The 23,225-nt window shown below is 41.0% G+C and overlaps 1 protein-coding gene across 1 annotated transcript in view; it reads left to right on the top strand.

Moving 5' to 3' along the window:
* Positions 1–23,225, top strand: part of LOC307027244 (cullin-9-like) — a 65,332-nt gene that overhangs the window by 16,126 nt on the left and 25,981 nt on the right. The window contains 8 exon segments of the mRNA XM_079695452.1: positions 2,241–2,426; positions 3,650–3,679; positions 3,841–3,989; positions 4,455–4,637; positions 7,880–8,022; positions 8,165–8,387; positions 8,742–8,916; positions 20,726–20,871. Of these exon segments, the coding sequence (XP_079551578.1) occupies positions 2,241–2,426; positions 3,650–3,679; positions 3,841–3,989; positions 4,455–4,637; positions 7,880–8,022; positions 8,165–8,387; positions 8,742–8,916; positions 20,726–20,871 (1,235 nt within the window).

Here is a 23,225-nt window from a genome sequence, read left to right as displayed (position 1 = left end):
CACACACACACACACACACACACACACACACACACACACACACACACACACACACACACACACACACACACACACACACAGGGCAGGGGCATGGGCGGGATCAACTCCTGAACAACAACAAGAAGCCGGCGTTTTATCCAGTTTGTGCACAACGATGGAGAAACGTAACAAGCAGCAGTGGTCCACTGAAGAGACCAGCTACCTGCTGGGAATCTGGTCTTCCGAAGAGGTACAGAGGAAGCTGGAGCACAATCGGCCATTGTTGTCGGTGTCAGCTGTGAGGGGTTTCCGCACGGTTTGGCTTTATGAAGCAGGCACGCAAACGGTTACGTCATGACGCAAACGATGACGCAATGACGCAGCACCAGTCGGACTCTGGGCGGTGTGAAAAGAGCCGAAGCTAAACCGAAGAACCGGTTCTGAACCTGAAAAGCTCTACGGAGCTTGAACCGGAGTTGCGTTGGTGTGAATGAGGTATCTGAGAGTGTTGATTGTATTGCTTTTAAATGGTCTAGTTTTTACTTGTACTTTTATGGTGTGTGAGCTGAGCTGTGTTACTTAGAGCACTTTGGTCTGGAGGTTTAAAGTGCTCTATAAATAAAGCTGTATTGTTGAAATAGGATATATAGGTAATTAGATAAATCATTTAAAATCATTTTTGAAGTAGCAGCCAGATGAATATTGTGGATGTTGTTTCAACAGTTCAGGTGTTTAGCAGTCTTATTGCCTGTGGTATGAAACTGTCCCTGAGTCTGGTGGTTTTAGTCCGGATGCTGTGGTAGCGCCTGAAGTAAAGCGTCCGTGTTCAGAAAAGTCCTCAGAAAAGGCCTCACAGCGTAGAAAAGACCTCAGAAAAGTCCTCACAGTGTAGAAAAGACCTCCGGAAAGTCCTCACAGTGTAGGATAGTCCTCCGAAAAGGCCTCACAGTGTAGAATAGTCCTCCGAAAAGGCCTCACAGTGTAGAGAAGACCTCGGAAAAGTTCTCAGTGTAGAAAATACCTCAGAAAAGTTCTCAGTGTAGAAAAGACCTCCGGAAAGGCCTCACGGTGTAGGATAGTCCTCCGAAAAGGCCTCACAGTGTAGAATAGTCCTCCGAAAAGGCCTCACAGTGTAGAGAAGACCTCGGAAAAGTTCTCAGTGTAGAAAATACCTCAGAAAAGTTCTCAGTGTAGAGAAGACCTCGGAAAAGGCCTCACAGTGTAGAGAAGGCCTCAGAAAAGGCCTCACAGTGTAGAGAAGGCCTCAGAAAAGGCCTCACAGTGTAGAGAAGACCTCAGAAAAGGCCTCACAGTGTATAGAAGACCTCAGAAAAGGCCTCACAGTGTAGAAAAGACCTCAGAAAAGGCCTCACGGTGTAGAAAAGACCTCAGAAAAGGCCTCACAGTGTAGAAAAGACCTCAGAAAAGGCCTCACGGTGTAGAAAAGACCTCTGAAAAGTCCTCACAGTGTAGAAAAGACCTCAGAAAAGGCCTCACAGTGTAGAGAAGACCTCAGAAAAGGCCTCACAGTGTATAGAAGACCTCAGAAAAGGCCTCACAGTGTAGAAAAGACCTCGGAAAAGGCCTCACAGTGTAGAGAAGACCTCAGAAAAGGCCTCACAGTGTCGAGAAGACCTCAGAAAAGGCCTCACAGTGTAGAGAAGACCTCAGAAAAGGCCTCACAGTGTAGAAAAGACCTCAGAAAAGGCCTCACAGTGTAGAGAAGACCTCAGAAAAGGCCTCACAGTGTAGAGAAGACCTCAGAAAAGGCCTCACAGTGTCGAGAAGACCTCAGAAAAGGCCTCACAGTGTAGAGAAGACCTCAGAAAAGGCCTCACAGTGTAGAAAAGACCTCAGAAAAGGCCTCACAGTGTAGAGAAGACCTCAGAAAAGGCCTCACAGTGTAGAAAAGACCTCAGAAAAGGCCTCACAGTGTAGAGAAGACCTCTGAAAAGGCCTCACAGTGTAGAGAAGACCTCTGAAAAGGCCTCACAGTGTAGAGTAGACCTCAGAAAAGGCCTCACAGTGTAGAGAAGACCTCAGAAAAGGCCTCACAGTGTAGAGAAGACCTCAGAAAAGGCCTCACAGTGTAGAGAAGACCTCAGAAAAGGCCTCACAGTGTAGAGAAGACCTCAGAAAAGGCCTCACAGTGTAGAGAAGACCTCAGAAAAGGCCTCACAGTGTAGAAAAGACCTCGGAAAAGGCCTCACAGTGTAGAGAAGACCTCTGAAAAGACCTCACAGAGTGACTGTGTGTTTCAGACTCCTCGGGCTCTAGCGCCCTCTCCTGGCTGCTTTCGGAGTATCTGCAGAACGTGGAGGCGGCGCGGCGCTGTAAAAGCCGGGCGGCCATCTTTAACTCCAGGGTGCGGCGCCTCACTCGCCTTCTGGTCCACGTGGACACGAGCCGGGCCGAGGCAGAACCGCTGAGACCGCCCGTCAGAACCAGTGAGTAACCGGGTTAAAGGGTTTATCAAATCACCCCGTCAGAACCAGTGAGTGGACCGGGTTAAAGGGTTTATCATATCACCCCGTCAGAACCAGTGACCCGGGTTAAAGGGTTTATCATATCACCCCGTCAGAACCAGTGAGTGGACCGGGTTAAAGGGTTTATCAAATCACCCCGTCAGAACCAGTGACCCGGGTTAAAGGGTTTATCATATCACCCCGTCAGAACCAGTGAGTGGACCGGGTTAAATGGTTTATCATACCACCCCGTCAGAACCAGTGAGTGGACCGGGTTACAGGGTTTATCATATAACCCAGTCAGAACCAGTGACCCGGGTTAAAGGGTTTATCATATCACCCCGTCAGAACCAGTGAGTGGACCGGGTTACAGGGTTTATCATATCACCCCGTCAGAACCAGTGACCCGGGTTAAAGGGTTTATCATATCACCCCGTCAGAACCAGTGAGTGGACCGGGTTAAATGGTTTATCATACCACCCCGTCAGAACCAGTGAGTGGACCGGGTTACAGGGTTTATCATATAACCCAGTCAGAACCAGTGACCCGGGTTAAAGGGTTTATCATATCACCCCGTCAGAACCAGTGAGTGGACCGGGTTACAGGGTTTATCATATCACCCCGTCAGAACCAGCGAGTGGACCGGGTTACAGGGTTTATCATATCACCCCGTCAGAACCAGTGAGTGGACCGGGTTACAGGGTTTATCATATCACCCCGTCAGAACCAGTGAGTGGACCGGGTTACAGGGTTTATCATATCACCCCGTCAGAACCAGTGAGTGGACCGGGTTACAGGGTTTATCATATCACCCAGTCCGAACCAGTGACTGGACCGGGTTACAGGGTTTATCATATCACCCAGTCAGAACCAGTTAGTGGACCGGGTTAAAGGGTTTATCAAATCACCCAGTCAGAACCAGTGAGTGGACCGGGTTACAGGGTTTATCATATCACCCAGTCAGAACCAGTTAGTGGACCGGGTTAAAGGGTTTATCAAATCACCCCTCGTGGTTATAGTCTCATTCCAAGTCTCTGAAACAGAAGTTAAAGTAGAACAGAGACAGGTTAGAGTTGATGTACCTGAACACTGAGCGCCCCCTGCTGGCAGGACTGACTCCCTGGCTGTTGAAAACCAGTTCTGGATTAAATGTGAGATTCTGTTGATTTTTCCTCTGGATGTTAAAAACTGTTTTCTATTTTCAGACGGTCTGAACGGCAGCAAAGAACTGAAGAGTAAGTAACCGCTCAGAGACTGAGACCGTTTACTCTGTAACACCGGGACAGGAAGTCCTCACCGGGACAGGAAGTGGCTCCTGTTATTTTTAACTTTTCATTCTTTAAGTCTCACAGCTTTTCTCATAACTCAATCCTCTGAATGAACTTCTCTCTTCCAGATGGTAAGGAGGCTAAAAACAAAGAGACGTCAGCGGCCTCCTCTTCCTCCTCCTCCTCCTCTTCCACCTCCTCAGCCAAACCCAGGGTGAAGAGCAGCAGCAGCATCGCAGGCGTGGCCCTCTGCTGGCAGGGGGTGGTACAGCAGCAGGTACTCTACAGATAATGGATAAGAGAAGAACTACTTTATTCATCCCAATTTAGTTTGTTTGCGTTGCATCAGTATAAAAAGACAAGGTATTGCACAATACAAATTAAAAGACTAGAAATAAACAATCCAAAATGTAAACATCTCAAATAGAAATAAAATAGCATTAAAAAAGTATAAAATATACATGTTGAAATACAAATGTACAGAAACTAAATATAAAGCAGGATATCATATAGACAGAAGTGTGAGGAATGGAATATTAAATATGAGATTGAATATAAATGTAAAGTGTATAAATAGCACACAAACAATCAATATATATCCATGTTTACATCCAGTTAATAATGTTGTTTCTCAGTTATTCTTTTCTTAATGTGTATCCCCTTGCCTCCCCCCCCCCAGGTGCAGCTTGTTTTCAGTTATTTGTTTTATATATGATATATTAATATATCTATATATCCCCAGGTGCAGGTGTTCCTCCGCTGCAGCACCTCCCTCCCTGACTTTGTGCAGCGCTACCTCTCTCTCTTCCTGCGGCTGCGCAGCGCCATGCAGGAGCTGTTCGGCCCGCAGACTGCCTTCCTCCTGGCTCTGAGACACGGGTTCTCCTCCGCCCTGTTGAGCCTCTCCGTGCTCACCGCCATGCACGTCAGTCCTCTCATCTCTCTCATCTCTCACACCACTCACAGGGTCAGGGGGGTGGGGAGGAACTGAGTACTTTTACTCAAGTACTTTAATGAAGTACAATTCTGAGATACTTGCACTTCACTTGAGTATTTCCATTTTATGCATTTATGCACTTTAGTATATTTAGATGCCAATACTTTTGCATGCAGGACAGAGTAACAGAGTATTCCTACTTCCTTCCTACCGCCTACAGGAAATCCTCACAGTGTAAGAAAGTCCTCACAGTGTGGAAAAGTCCTCACAGTGTGGAAAAGTCCTCACAGTGTTGATAAGTCCTCACAGTGTAGAAAAGTCCTCACAGTGTGGAAAAGTCCTCACAGTGTGGAAAAGTCCTCACAGTGTTTATAAGTCCTCACAGTGTAGAAAAGTCCTCACGGTGTAGAAAAGGTGTAGAAAAGTCCTCACAGTGTAGAAAAGTCCTCACGGTGTGGAAAAGTCCTCACAGTGTTTATAAGTCCTCACAGTGTAGAAAAGTCCTCACGGCGTAGAAAAGGTGTAGAAAAGTCCTCACGGTGTAGAAAAGTCCCCACAGTGTAGAAAAGTCCTCACGGTGTAGAAAATCCTCAGAAAAGTCCTCATGGTGTAGAAAATCCTCAGAAAAGACCCCAAGGTGTAGAAAAGTCCTCACAGTGTAGAAAAGTCCTCACGGTGTAGAGTCCTCACAGTTAGAAAAGTCCTCACAGTGTAGAAAAGTCTTCACAGTGTAGAGTCCTCACAGTGTAGAAAAGTCCTCACAGTGTAGAAAATCCTCAGAAAAGTCCTCACGGTGTAGAAAATCCTCAGAAAAGACCCCAAGGTGTAGAAAAGTCCTCACAGTGTAGAAAAGTCCTCACAGTGTAGAAAAGTCCTCACAGTGTAGAAAAGTCCTCACTGTTTAGAAAAGTCCTCACAGTGTAGAAAAGTCCTCACAGTGTAGAAAAGTTAGTGTAGAAAAGTCCTCACAGTGTAGAAAAGTCCTCACGGTGTAGAAAATCCTCAGAAAAGTCCTCACGGTGTAGAAAAGTCCTCACAGTGTAGAAAAGTCCTCACAGTGTTGAAAAGATCTCACTGTTTAGAAAAGTCCTCACGGTGTTGAAAAGTCCTCACAGTGTAGAAAAGTCCTCACGGTGTAGAGTCCTAACAGTGTAGAAAAGTCTTCACAGTGTAGAAAAGTCCTCACAGTGTAGAAAAGTCAGTGTAGAAAAGTCCCCACGGTGTAGAAAAGTCAGTGTAGAAAAGTCAGTGTAGAAAAGTCCTCACAGTGTTGAAAAGTCCTCACAGTGTAGAAAAGTCCTCAAGGTGTAGAAAAGTCCCCACGGTGTAGAAAATCCTCAGAAAAGTCCTCAAGGTGTAGAAAAGTCCTCACAGTGTAGAAAAGTCCTCACAGTGTAGAAAAGTCCTCACTGTTTAGAAAAGTCTTCACGCTGTTGAAAAGTCTTCACGCTGTTGAAAAGTCCTCACAGTGTAGAAAAGTCCTCAAGGTGTAGAGTCCTCACAGTGTAGAAAAGTCTTCACAGTGTAGAAAAGTCTTCACAGTGTAGAAAAGTCCTTACAGTGTAGAAAAGTCCCCACGGTGTAGAAAAGTCAGTGTAGAAAAGTCCTCACAGTGTTGAAAAGTCCTCACGGTGTAGAAAAGTCCTCACGGTGTAGAAAAGTCCCCATGGTGTGGAAAAGTCCTCACAGTGTAGAAAAGTCCCCATGGTGTGGAAAAGTCCTCACGGTGTAGAAAAGTCCCCACGGTGTAGAAAAGTCCTCACGGTGTAGAAAAGTCCCCACGGTGTGGAAAAGTCCTCACGGTGTAGAAAAGTCCCCACGGTGTGGAAAAGTCCCCACGGTGTAGAAAAGTCCCCACGGTGTGGAAAAGTTCTCACGGTGTAGAAAAGTCCTCACGGTGTAGAAAAGTCCTCACGGTGTAGAAAAGTCCCCACGGTGTAGAAAAGTCCCCACGGTGTGGAAAAGTCCTCACGGTGTAGAAAAGTCCTCACGGTGTAGAAAAAGTCCTCACGGTGTAGAAAAGTCCCCACGGTGTGGAAAAGTCCTCACGGTGTAGAAAAGTCCCCACGGTGTGGAAAAGTCCCCACGGTGTAGAAAAGTCCCCACGGTGTGGAAAAGTCCTCACGGTGTAGAAAAGTCCTCACGGTGTAGAAAAGTCCTCACGGTGTAGAAAAGTCCCCACGGTGTGGAAAATCCTCAGAAAAGTCCTCACGGTGTAGAAAAGTCCCCACGGTGTGGAAAAGTCCTCACGGTGTGGAAAAGTCCCCACGGTGTGGAAAAGTCCTCACGGTGTAGAAAATCCTCAGAAAAGTCCTCACGGTGTAGAAAAGTCCTCACATCTGCATCTTGGTACTTTAGTATAGATGCAAATGCGTTTGATGCAGGACAGAGTAACAGAGTATTCCTACTCTCTGGTTCTTCTGACTTCAACATGTTTCCTTCCTCATATTTCTTATACGACAGGATGTAAACACAACAGAATTATTTAAAATGTGATACTCATTTAGATTTGATGCTTAATCTGGATATAAACCTAATTAAGCTGTTCTTAAAGCAGGTCTGTCTCTGAGACATGCTGGTGAGTCAGAGTTAAGGATTTATAAAGAGTGAATGTTGAGATAATAATGAAGATAGTCCGGTTTGAACAGCAGTAAAGATGTTGTGAATCACAGCAGGTGGTCGGGTTCAGGATCTAATGTAAGATCAGAGGGAACTTTATTCATCCCTTTGGGGAAGCTCAGGCGTTTAGTGCAGCAGCAGGTTCAGAGTGAAGAACAGGATTCACACAAGGTAAAGAGAAAGTAAACAAAGTCCCATGGAGGAGGCGGGGCTAACAGAGTCCCGTGGAGGGGGCGGGGCTAACAGAGTCCACCTGTGTTAGAGTTAAGGATCTAAAGGTACCGTAGAGGAGGCGGGGCTAACAGAGTCCCGTAGAGGAGGCGGGGCTAACAGAGTCCCGTGGAGGAGGCGGGGCTAACAGAGTCCACCTGTGTTAGAGTTAAGGATCTAAAGGTACCGTAGAGGAGGCGGGGCTAACAGAGTCCCGTAGAGGAGGCGGGGCTAACAGAGTCCCGTGGAGGAGGCGGGGCTAACAGAGTCCACCTGTGTTAGAGTTAAGGATCTAAAGGTACCGTAGAGGAGGCGGGGCTAACAGAGTCCACCTGTGTTAGAGCTAAGGATCTAAAGGTACCGTAGAGGAGGCGGGGCTAACAGAGTCCACCTGTGTGCAGGTGAGCGAGCGCTTCGCCCAGTTCATGGACCAGCTGATGGAGGCGGACAGCTCTGAATCTCTCCAGACACTGCAGCAGTTCCTCGAGCCGCTGCACTTCCTGTCCGGACTGGAGCTCGCCAACACCTTCGAGCACTTCTACAGGTAAACACTCTGAGGTCACAATGCCTCTCTGACGCTCTGATACCTCATGACATCATTATCACATTCAGAACCAGAAACAGTTCTGGTTCTGGAAAGCGGCCTCATCATGTTCTCCTGTTCCTCTGTCCCCTCTGAACGGCAGGTACTACCTGGGGGACCGGCTGCTGGCCCGGGGCTCCGTCTGGCTGGAGCAGGCGGTTCTGGATCTGATCGGAGGCTGCTTCCCCAGCAGGTTCCCCCAGCAGATGCTGCAGAACCTGAAAGAGTCAGAGGAGCTGCAGCAGGAGTTCCACCTGTACCAACTGCAGAGGCTGGACACACACCTGAACACACACCTGGACACACACCTGGAGGAGAGCCAAGAGGTACACACACACCTCAACACACACCTGGAGGAGGGCCAAAAGGTACACACACACCTGAACATACACCTGGAGGAGGGCCAAGAGGTACACACACACCTCAACACACACCTGGAGGAGATCCAAGAGGTACACACACACCTGAACATACACCTGAACACACACCTGGAGGAGATCCAAGAGGTACACACACAACTCAACACACACCTGAACACACACCTGGAGGAGAGCCAAGAGGTACACACAAATACACCTGAACACAGAACACACACCTGCAAACCAGCAGGTAAATGAGTCAGCAGTATGAGTCATCAGTCAGCAGTATGAGTCCTCATGCCTCTGATGTTGTTGCTGCAGATGATGGAGGAGGAGGAGGGGGAGGAGCTCCAGGAGGAGGCGGAGCTTCAGGTTCTGGTTTTGTCTCCACGTTGCTGGGCCGTCTCTTCTCTCTGTTTCCTGAACCATCCGGATCAACACCTGCCAGAGCACCTGAGGACCTACCTGAGCAGCTTCACCCACTTCTACTCCCACAGTCAGTGCACTCTCCTTTCCATGTTTGAATATTAACTACGCTGGGAATCACCAGGCTCCCCACGATACTATCACCATACATAGACCATGATACTATCACCATACATAGACCATGATACTATCACCGTACATAGACCATGATACTATCACCATACATAGACCATGATACTATCACCGTACATAGACCATGATACTATCACCATACATAGACCATGATACTATCACCATACATAGACCATGATACTATCACCGTACATAGACCATGATACTATCTCCATACATAGACCATGATACTATCACCATACATAGACCATGATACTATACTATCACCGTACATAGACCATGATACTATCACCATACATAGACCATGATACTATCACCATACATAGACCATGATACTATCACCATACATAGACCATGATACTATCTCCATACATAGACCATGATACTATCTCCATACATAGACCATGATACTATCTCCGTACATAGACCATGATACTATCTCCATACATAGACCATGATACTATCACCATACATAGACCATGATACTATCACCATACATAGACCATGATACTATCACCATACATAGACCATGATACTATCACCATACATAGACCATGATACTATCTCCATACATAGACCATGATACTATCACCATACATAGACCATGATACTATCTCCATACATAGACCATGATACTATCACCGTACATAGACCATGATACTATCACCATACATAGACCATGATACTATCACCATACATAGACCATGATACTATCACCGTACATAGACCATGATACTATACTATCACCGTACATAGACCATGATACTATCACCATACATAGACCATGATACTATCACCGTACATAGACCATGATACTATCACCATACATAGACCATGATACTATCACCGTACATAGACCATGATACTATCACCATACATAGACCATGATACTATCACCATACATAGACCATGATACTATCACCATACATAGACCATGATACTATCACCATACATAGACCATGATACTATCACCATACATAGACCATGATACTATCACCGTACATAGACCATGATACTATCACCATACATAGACCATGATACTATCACCGTACATAGACCATGATACTATCACCATACATAGACCATGATACTATCACCATACATAGACCATGATACTATCTCCATACATAGACCATGATACTATCTCCATACATAGACCATGATACTATCTCCATACATAGACCATGATACTATCTCCATACATAGACCATGATACTATCTCCATACATAGACCATGATACTATCTCCATACATAGACCATGATACTATCTCCATACATAGACCATGATACTATCACCATACATAGACCATGATACTATCACCATACATAGACCATGATACTATCACCATACATAGACCATGATACTATCTCCATACATAGACCATGATACTATCACCATACATAGACCATGATACTATCTCCATACATAGACCATGATACTATCACCATACATAGACCATGATACTATCACCATACATAGACCATGATACTATCTCCATACATAGACCATGATACTATCTCCATACATAGACCATGATACTATCACCATACATAGACCATGATACTATCACCATACATAGACCATGATACTATCACCATACATAGACCATGATACTATCACCATACATAGACCATGATACTATCTCCATACATAGACCATGATACTATCACCATACATAGACCATGATACTATCACCATACATAGACCATGATACTATCACCGTACATAGACCATGATACTATCACCGTACATAGACCATGATACTATCACCATACATAGACCATGATACTATCACCGTACATAGACCATGATACTATCACCATACATAGACCATGATACTATCTCCATACATAGACCATGATACTATCACCGTACATAGACCATGATACTATCACCGTACATAGACCATGATACTATCACCATACATAGACCATGATACTATCTCCATACATAGACCATGATACTATCACCATACATAGACCATGATACTATCACCATACATAGACCATGATACTATCACCATACATAGACCATGATACTATCACCATACATAGACCATGATACTATCACCGTACATAGACCATGATACTATCACCATACATAGACCATGATACTATCACCATACATAGACCATGATACTATCACCATACATAGACCATGATACTATCACCATACATAGACCATGATACTATCACCATACATAGACCATGATACTATCACCATACATAGACCATGATACTATCACCATACATAGACCATGATACTATCACCATACATAGACCATGATACTATCACCATACATAGACCATGATACTATCACCATACATAGACCATGATACTATCACCATACATAGACCATGATACTATCACCATACATAGACCATGATACTATCACCATACATAGACCATGATACTATCACCATACATAGACCATGATACTATCACCGTACATAGACCATGATACTATCTCCGTACATAGACCATGATACTATCACCGTACATAGACCATGATACTATCACCATACATAGACCATGATACTATCACCATACATAGACCATGATACTATCACCGTACATAGACCATGATACTATACTATCACCGTACATAGACCATGATACTATCTCCATACATAGACCATGATACTATCTCCATACATAGACCATGATACTATCACCGTACATAGACCATGATACTATCACCGTACATAGACCATGATACTATCACCATACATAGACCATGATACTATCACCATACATAGACCATGATACTATCACCATACATAGACCATGATACTATCACCGTACATAGACCATGATACTATCACCATACATAGACCATGATACTATCACCATACATAGACCATGATACTATCACCGTACATAGACCATGATACTATCACCATACATAGACCATGATACTATCTCCGTACATAGACCATGATACTATCACCATACATAGACCATGATACTATCACCGTACATAGACCATGATACTATCACCGTACATAGACCATGATACTATACTATCACCATACATAGACCATGATACTATCACCATACATAGACCATGATACTATCACCGTACATAGACCATGATACTATCACCGTACATAGACCATGATACTATCACCATACATAGACCATGATACTATCACCATACATAGACCATGATACTATCACCATACATAGACCATGATACTATACTATCACCATACATAGACCATGATACTATCACCGTACATAGACCATGATACTATACTATCTCCATACATAGACCATGATACTATCACCATACATAGACCATGATACTATACTATCACCATACATAGACCATGATACTATCTCCATACATAGACCATGATACTATCACCGTACATAGACCATGATACTATACTATCACCGTACATAGACCATGATACTATACTATCTCCATACATAGACCATGATACTATCACCGTACATAGACCATGATACTATCACCATACATAGACCATGATACTATCACCATACATAGACCATGATACTATCACCATACATAGACCATGATACTATACTATCACCATACATAGACCATGATACTATCACCGTACATAGACCATGATACTATACTATCTCCATACATAGACCATGATACTATCACCATACATAGACCATGATACTATACTATCACCATACATAGACCATGATACTATCTCCATACATAGACCATGATACTATCACCATACATAGACCATGATACTATCACCATACATAGACCATGATACTATCACCATACATAGACCATGATACTATCACCATACATAGACCATGATACTATCACCGTACATAGACCATGATACTATCACCGTACATAGACCATGATACTATCACCATACATAGACCATGATACTATCACCATACATAGACCATGATACTATCACCATACATAGACCATGATACTATCACCGTACATAGACCATGATACTATACTATCACCGTACATAGACCATGATACTATCACCATACATAGACCATGATACTATCACCATACATAGACCATGATACTATCACCATACATAGACCATGATACTATCTCCATACATAGACCATGATACTATCTCCATACATAGACCATGATACTATCACCATACATAGACCATGATACTATCACCATACATAGACCATGATACTATCTCCATACATAGACCATGATACTATCTCCATACATAGACCATGATACTATCACCATACATAGACCATGATACTATCTCCATACATAGACCATGATACTATCTCCATACATAGACCATGATACTATCACCATACATAGACCATGATACTATCTCCATACATAGACCATGATACTATCTCCATACATAGACCATGATACTATCACCATACATAGACCATGATACTATCTCCATACATAGACCATGATACTATCTCCATACATAGACCATGATACTATCTCCATACATAGACCATGATACTATCTCCATACATAGACCATGATACTATCTCCATACATAGACCATGATACTATCTCCGTACATAGACCATGATACTATCACCATACATAGACCATGATACTATCTCCATACATAGACCATGATACTATCTCCGTACATAGACCATGATACTATCACCATACATAGACCATGATACTATCTCCATACATAGACCATGATACTATCTCCATACATAGACCATGATACTATCTCCGTACATAGACCATGATACTATCACCATACATAGACCATGATACTATCTCCATACATAGACCATGATACTATCTCCATACATAGACCATGATACTATCTCCGTACATAGACCATGATACTATCTCCATACATAGACCATGATACTATCTCCATACATAGACCATGATACTATCACCATACATAGACCATGATACTATCTCCATACATAGACCATGATACTATCTCCATACATAGACCATGATACTATCACCATACATAGACCATGATACTATCTCCATACATAGACCATGATACTATCTCCATACATAGACCATGATACTATCACCATACATAGACCATGATACTATCTCCATACATAGACCATGATACTATCTCCATACATAGACCATGATACTATCACCATACATAGACCATGATACTATCTCCATACATAGACCATGATACTATCTCCATACATAGACCATGATACTATCTCCATACATAGACCATGATACTATCTCCATACATAGACCATGATACTATCTCCATACATAGACCATGATACTATCTCCGTACATAGACCATGATACTATCACCATACATAGACCATGATACTATCACCATACATAGACCATGATACTATCTCCATACATAGACCATGATACTATCTCCGTACATAGACCATGATACTATCACCATACATAGACCATGATACTATCACCATACATAGACCATGATACTATCACCGTACATAGACCATGATACTATCACCATACATAGACCATGATACTATCACCATACATAGACCATGATACTATCACCATACATAGACCATGATACTATCACCATACATAGACCATGATACTATCACCATACATAGACCATGATACTATCACCATACATAGACCATGATACTATCTCCGTACATAGACCATGATACTATCACCATACATAGACCATGATACTATCACCATACATAGACCATGATACTATCACCATACATAGACCATGATACTATCACCATACATAGACCATGATACTATCTCCATACATAGACCATGATACTATCTCCGTACATAGACCATGATACTATCACCATACATAGACCATGATACTATCACCATACATAGACCATGATACTATCTCCATACATAGACCATGATACTATCTCCATACATAGACCATGATACTATCTCCATACATAGACCATGATACTATCTCCATACATAGACCATGATACTATCACCGTACATAGACCATGATACTATACTATCACCGTACATAGACCATGATACTATCACCATACATAGACCATGATACTATCACCGTACATAGACCATGATACTATACTATCTCCATACATAGACCATGATACTATCACCATACATAGACCATGATACTATACTATCTCCATACATAGACCATGATACTATCACCGTACATAGACCATGATACTATACTATCTCCATACATAGACCATGATACTATCACCATACATAGACCATGATACTATCACCTTACATAGACCATGATACTATACTATCACCGTACATAGACCATGATACTATCACCGTACATAGACCATGATACTATCTCCATACATAGACCATGATACTATCACCTTACATAGACCATGATACTATACTATCACCGTACATAGACCATGATACTATCTCCATACATAGACCATGATACTATCACCTTACATAGACCATGATACTATCACCGTACATAGACCATGATACTATCACCGTACATAGACCATGATACTATCTCCATACATAGACCATGATACTATCACCATACATAGACCATGATACTATCACCATACATAGACCATGATACTATCTCCATACATAGACCATGATACTATCACCATACATAGACCATGATACTATCACCTTACATAGACCATGATACTATACTATCACCGTACATAGACCATGATACTATCTCCATACATAGACCATGATACTATCACCTTACATAGACCATGATACTATCACCGTACATAGACCATGATACTATCACCGTACATAGACCATGATACTATCACCATACATAGACCATGATACTATCACCATACATAGACCATGATACTATCTCCATACATAGACCATGATACTATCACCATACATAGACCATGATACTATCACCATACATAGACCATGATACTATCACCATACATAGACCATGATACTATCTCCATACATAGACCATGATACTATCTCCATACATAGACCATGATACTATCTCCATACATAGACCATGATACTATCACCATACATAGACCATGATACTATCACCATACATAGACCATGATACTATCACCATACATAGACCATGATACTATCACCATACATAGACCATGATACTATCTCCATACATAGACCATGATACTATCACCATACATAGACCATGATACTATCACCATACATAGACCATGATACTATCTCCATACATAGACCATGATACTATCACCATACATAGACCATGATACTATCACCATACATAGACCATGATACTATCACCATACATAGACCATGATACTATCTCCATACATAGACCATGATACTATCTCCATACATAGACCATGATACTATCACCATACATAGACCATGATACTATCTCCATACATAGACCATGATACTATCTCCATACATAGACCATGATACTATCTCCATACATAGACCATGATACTATCACCATACATAGACCATGATACTATCTCCATACATAGACCATGATACTATCACCGTACATAGACCATGATACTATCACCATACATAGACCATGATACTATCACCGTACATAGACCATGATACTATCACCGTACATAGACCATGATACTATCACCATACATAGACCATGATACTATCTCCATACATAGACCATGATACTATCTCCATACATAGACCATGATACTATCACCATACATAGACCATGATACTATCACCGTACATAGACCATGATACTATCACCATACATAGACCATGATACTATCACCATACATAGACCATGATACTATCTCCATACATAGACCATGATACTATCACCGTACATAGACCATGATACTATCACCGTACATAGACCATGATACTATCACCATACATAGACCATGATACTATCACCGTACATAGACGATGATACTATCACCATACATAGACCATGATACTATCACCGTACATAGACCATGATACTATCACCATACATAGACCATGATACTATCACCGTACATAGACCATGATACTATCACCATACATAGACCATGATACTATCACCGTACATAGACCATGATACTATCACCATACATAGACCATGATACTATCACCGTACATAGACCATGATACTATACTATCTCCATACATAGACCATGATACTATCACCGTACATAGACCATGATACTATCACCGTACATAGACGATGATACTATCACCATACATAGACCATGATACTATCACCGTACATAGACCATGATACTATCACCGTACATAGACCATGATACTATCACCGTACATAGACCATGATACTATCACCATACATAGACGATGATACTATCACCGTACATAGACCATGATACTATCACCGTACATAGACCATGATACTATCACCGTACATAGACCATGATACTATACTATCTCCATACATAGACCATGATACTATCACCGTACATAGACCATGATACTATCACCGTACATAGACCATGATACTATCACCGTACATAGACCATGATACTATCACCGTACATAGACGATGATACTATCACCATACATAGACCATGATACTATCTCCATACATAGACCATGATACTATCACCATACATAGACCATGATACTATCACCATACATAGACCATGATACTATCACCATACATAGACCATGATACTATCACCATACATAGACCATGATACTATCACCATACATAGACCATGATACTATCACCATACATAGACCATGATACTATCACCATACATAGACCATGATACTATCACCATACATAGACCATGATACTATCACCGTACATAGACCATGATACTATACTATCTCCATACATAGACCATGATACTATCTCCATACATAGACCATGATACTATCACCGTACATAGACCATGATACTATCACCATACATAGACCATGATACTATCACCATACATAGACCATGATACTATCTCCGTACATAGACCATGATACTATCACCATACATAGACCATGATACTATCACCATACATAGACCATGATACTATCTCCATACATAGACCATGATACTATCTCCATACATAGACCATGATACTATCTCCATACATAGACCATGATACTATACTATCACCGTACATAGACCATGATACTATCACCATACATAGACCATGATACTATACTATCACCATACATAGACCATGATACTATCTCCATACATAGACCATGATACTATCTCCATACATAGACCATGATACTATCTCCATACATAGACCATGATACTATCACCATACATAGACCATGATACTATACTATCACCGTACATAGACCATGATACTATCACCATACATAGACCATGATACTATCTCCATACATAGACCATGATACTATCTCCATACATAGACCATGATACTATCTCCATACATAGACCATGATACTATCTCCATACATAGACCATGATACTATCTCCATACATAGACCATGATACTATCTCCATACATAGACCATGATACTATCACCGTACATAGACCATGATACTATCACCATACATAGACCATGATACTATCTCCATACATAGACCATGATACTATCACCATACATAGACCATGATACTATCTCCATACATAGACCATGATACTATCACCATACATAGACCATGATACTATCACCATACATAGACCATGATACTATCACCATACATAGACCATGATACTATCTCCATACATAGACCATGATACTATCACCATACATAGACCATGATACTATCACCATACATAGACCATGATACTATCACCATACATAGACCATGATACTATCTCCATACATAGACCATGATACTATCACCATACATAGACCATGATACTATCACCATACATAGACCATGATACTATCTCCATACATAGACCATGATACTATCACCATACATAGACCATGATACTATCACCATACATAGACCATGATACTATCACCATACATAGACCATGATACTATCTCCATACATAGACCATGATACCATCACCATACATAGACCATGATACTATCACCATACATAGACCATGATACTATCACCATACATAGACCATGATACTATCACCGTACATAGACCATGATACTATCACCATACATAGACCATGATACTATCACCGTACATAGACCATGATACTATCACCATACATAGACCATGATACTATCTCCATACATAGACCATGATACTATCACCATACATAGACCATGATACTATCACCATACATAGACCATGATACTATCACCATACATAGACCATGATACTATCTCCATACATAGACCATGATACTATCACCATACATAGACCATGATACTATCTCCATACATAGACCATGATACTATCACCGTACATAGACCATGATACTATACTATCTCCATACATAGACCATGATACTATCACCATACATAGACCATGATACTATCACCGTACATAGACCATGATACTATACTATCTCCATACATAGACCATGATACTATCACCATACATAGACCATGATACTATCACCATACATAGACCATGATACTATCACCATACATAGACCATGATACTATCACCATACATAGACCATGATACTATCACCATACATAGACCATGATACTATCACCGTACATAGACCATGATACTATACTATCTCCATACATAGACCATGATACTATCTCCATACATAGACCATGATACTATCACCATACATAGACCATGATACTATCACCATACATAGACCATGATACTATCACCATACATAGACCATGATACTATCACCATACATAGACCATGATACTATCACCATACATAGACCATGATACTATCACCGTACATAGACCATGATACTATCACCATACATAGACCATGATACTATCACCATACATAGACCATGATACTATCACCATACATAGACCATGATACTATCACCATACATAGACCATGATACTATCACCATACATAGACCATGATACTATCACCGTACATAGACCATGATACTATCACCATACATAGACCATGATACTATCACCGTACATAGACCATGATACTATCACCATACATAGACCATGATACTATCACCGTACATAGACCATGATACTATCACCATACATAGACCATGATACTATCACCGTACATAGACCATGATACTATCACCATACATAGACCATGATACTATCACCGTACATAGACCATGATACTATACTATCTCCATACATAGACCATGATACTATCACCATACATAGACCATGATACTATCACCGTACATAGACCATGATACTATACTATCTCCATACATAGACCATGATACTATCACCATACATAGACCATGATACTATCACCGTACATAGACCATGATACTATACTATCACCATACATAGACCATGATACTATCTCCATACATAGACCATGATACTATCACCATACATAGACCATGATACTATCACCATACATAGACCATGATACTATCACCATACATAGACCATGATACTATCACCATACATAGACCATGATACTATCACCGTACATAGACCATGATACTATCACCATACATAGACCATGATACTATCACCATACATAGACCATGATACTATCACCATACATAGACCATGATACTATCTCCATACATAGACCATGATACTATCACCATACATAGACCATGATACTATCACCATACATAGACCATGATACTATCACCATACATAGACCATGATACTATCACGCCCTCTGTGTTCAGGTCAGAGTCTCTCTAATCCCCCCCCCCTCCCCCTTCTGTGTTCAGGTCAGAGTCTCTCTAATCCCCCCCCCCTCCCCCTTCTGTGTTCAGGTCAGAGTCTCTCTAATCCCCCCCCCCTCCCCCTTCTGTGTTCAGGTCAGAGTCTCTCGTCCCTCCCTCACTCCCGCCCTCGCCGCCTGCAGTGGACGTGGCTCGGTCACGCTGAGCTGACGTTCTCCGGCTGCACGCTGCACGTCTCCACGCTGCAGATGTTCCTGCTGCTGCAGCTCAACCAGCACCAGGTCAGTGAACGCACCACACACTGAGATCAGAGGTGGGAAATAGTGGAGTACAAATACTTCGTTACTTAGGTACATTTCTCTGGTATCAGTACTTTACTCCACGACTTATTTTTCTGACGACTTTTTACTTTGACTTCTTACATGTTGAACACAAATACCTGTACTTTCTACTTCTTACATGTTGAACTCAAATACCTGTACTTTCTACTTCTTACATGTTGAACTCAAATACCTGTACTTTCTACTTCTTACATGATGAACACAAATACCTGTACTTTCTACTTCTCACATGTTGAACTCAAATACCTGTACTTTCTACTTCTCACATGTTGAACACAAATACCTGTACTTTCTACTTCTTACATGTTGAACTCAAATACCTGTACTTTCTACTTCTTACATGTTGAACACAAATACCTGTACTTTCTACTTCTCACATGTTGAACACAAATACCTGTACTTTCTACTTCTCACATGTTGAACACAAATACCTGTACTTTCTACTTCTTACATGTTGAACTCAAATACCTGTACTTTCTACTTCTTACATGTTGAACACAAATACCTGTACTTTCTACTTCTCACATGTTGAACTCAAATACCTGTACTTTCTACTTCTTACATGTTGAACACAAATACCTGTACTTTCTACTTCTTACATGTTGAACTCAAATACCTGTACTTTCTACTTCTTACATGTTGAACTCAAATACCTGTACTTTCTACTTCTTACATGTTGAACACAAATACCTGTACTTTCTACTTCTTACATGTTGAACACAAATACCTGTACTTTCTACTTCTCACATGTTGAACTCAAATACCTGTACTTTCTACTTCTCACATGTTGAACACAAATACCTGTACTTTCTACTTCTCACATGTTGAACTCAAATACCTGTACTTTCTACTTCTTACATGTTGAACTCAAATACCTGTACTTTCTACTTCTTACATGTTGAACTCAAATACCTGTACTTTCTACTTCTTACATGTTGAACACAAATACCTGTACTTTCTACTTCTTACATGTTGAACACAAATACCTGTACTTTCTACTTCTTACATGTTGAACACAAATACCTGTACTTTCTACTTCTTACATGTTGAACACAAATACCTGTACTTTCTACTTCTTACATGTTGAACACAAATACCTGTACTTTCTACTTCTTACATGTTGAACACAAATACCTGTACTTTCTACTTCTTACATGTTGAACTCAAATACCTGTACTTTCTACTTCTCACATGTTGAACTCAAATACCTGTACTTTCTACTTCTTACATGTTGAACACAAATACCTGTACTTTCTACTTCTCACATTTTGAACTCAAATACCTGTACTTTCTACTTCTTACATGTTGAACTCAAATACCTGTACTTTCTACTTCTCACATGTTGAACTCAAATACCTGTACTTTCTACTTCTTACATGTTGAACTCAAATACCTGTACTTTCTACTTCTCACATGTTGAACACAAATACCTGTACTTTCTACTTCTTACATGTTGAACTCAAATACCTGTACTTTCTACTTCTCACATTTTGAACTCAAATACCTGTACTTTCTACTTCTCACATTTTGAACTCAAATACCTGTACTTTCTACTTCTTACATGTTGAACACAAATACCTGTACTTTCTACTTCTTACATGTTGAACTCAAATACCTGTACTTTCTACTTCTTACATGTTGAACACAAATACCTGTACTTTCTACTTCTTACATGTTGAACACAAATACCTGTACTTTCTACTTCTTACATGTTGAACACAAATACCTGTACTTTCTACTTCTTACATGTTGAACTCAAATACCTGTACTTTCTACTTCTTACATGTTGAACACAAATACCTGTACTTTCTACTTCTTACATGTTGAACACAAATACCTGTACTTTCTACTTCTTACATGTTGAACACAAATACCTGTACTTTCTACTTCTTACATGTTGAACACAAATACCTGTACTTTCTACTTCTCACATGTTGAACTCAAATACCTGTACTTTCTACTTCTTACATGTTGAACACAAATACCTGTACTTTCTACTTCTTACATGTTGAACTCAAATACCTGTACTTTCTACTTCTTACATGTTGAACACAAATACCTGTACTTTCTACTTCTTACATTTTGAACTCAAATACCTGTACTTTCTACTTCTCACATTTTGAACTCAAATACCTGTACTTTCTACTTCTCACATGTTGAACTCAAATACCTGTACTTTCTACTTCTTACATGTTGAACTCAAATACCTGTACTTTCTACTTCTTACATGTTGAACACAAATACCTGTACTTTCTACTTCTCACATGTTGAACTCAAATACCTGTACTTTCTAC

Source organism: Notothenia rossii (genome assembly GCF_949606895.1).
Source record: "Notothenia rossii genome assembly, contig: scaffold_181, whole genome shotgun sequence".
Taxonomy (NCBI): domain Eukaryota; kingdom Metazoa; phylum Chordata; class Actinopteri; order Perciformes; family Nototheniidae; genus Notothenia; species Notothenia rossii.
The sequence above is the reverse complement of the archived record's forward strand: the minus strand, read 5'-3'. Positions and strand labels throughout refer to the sequence as shown.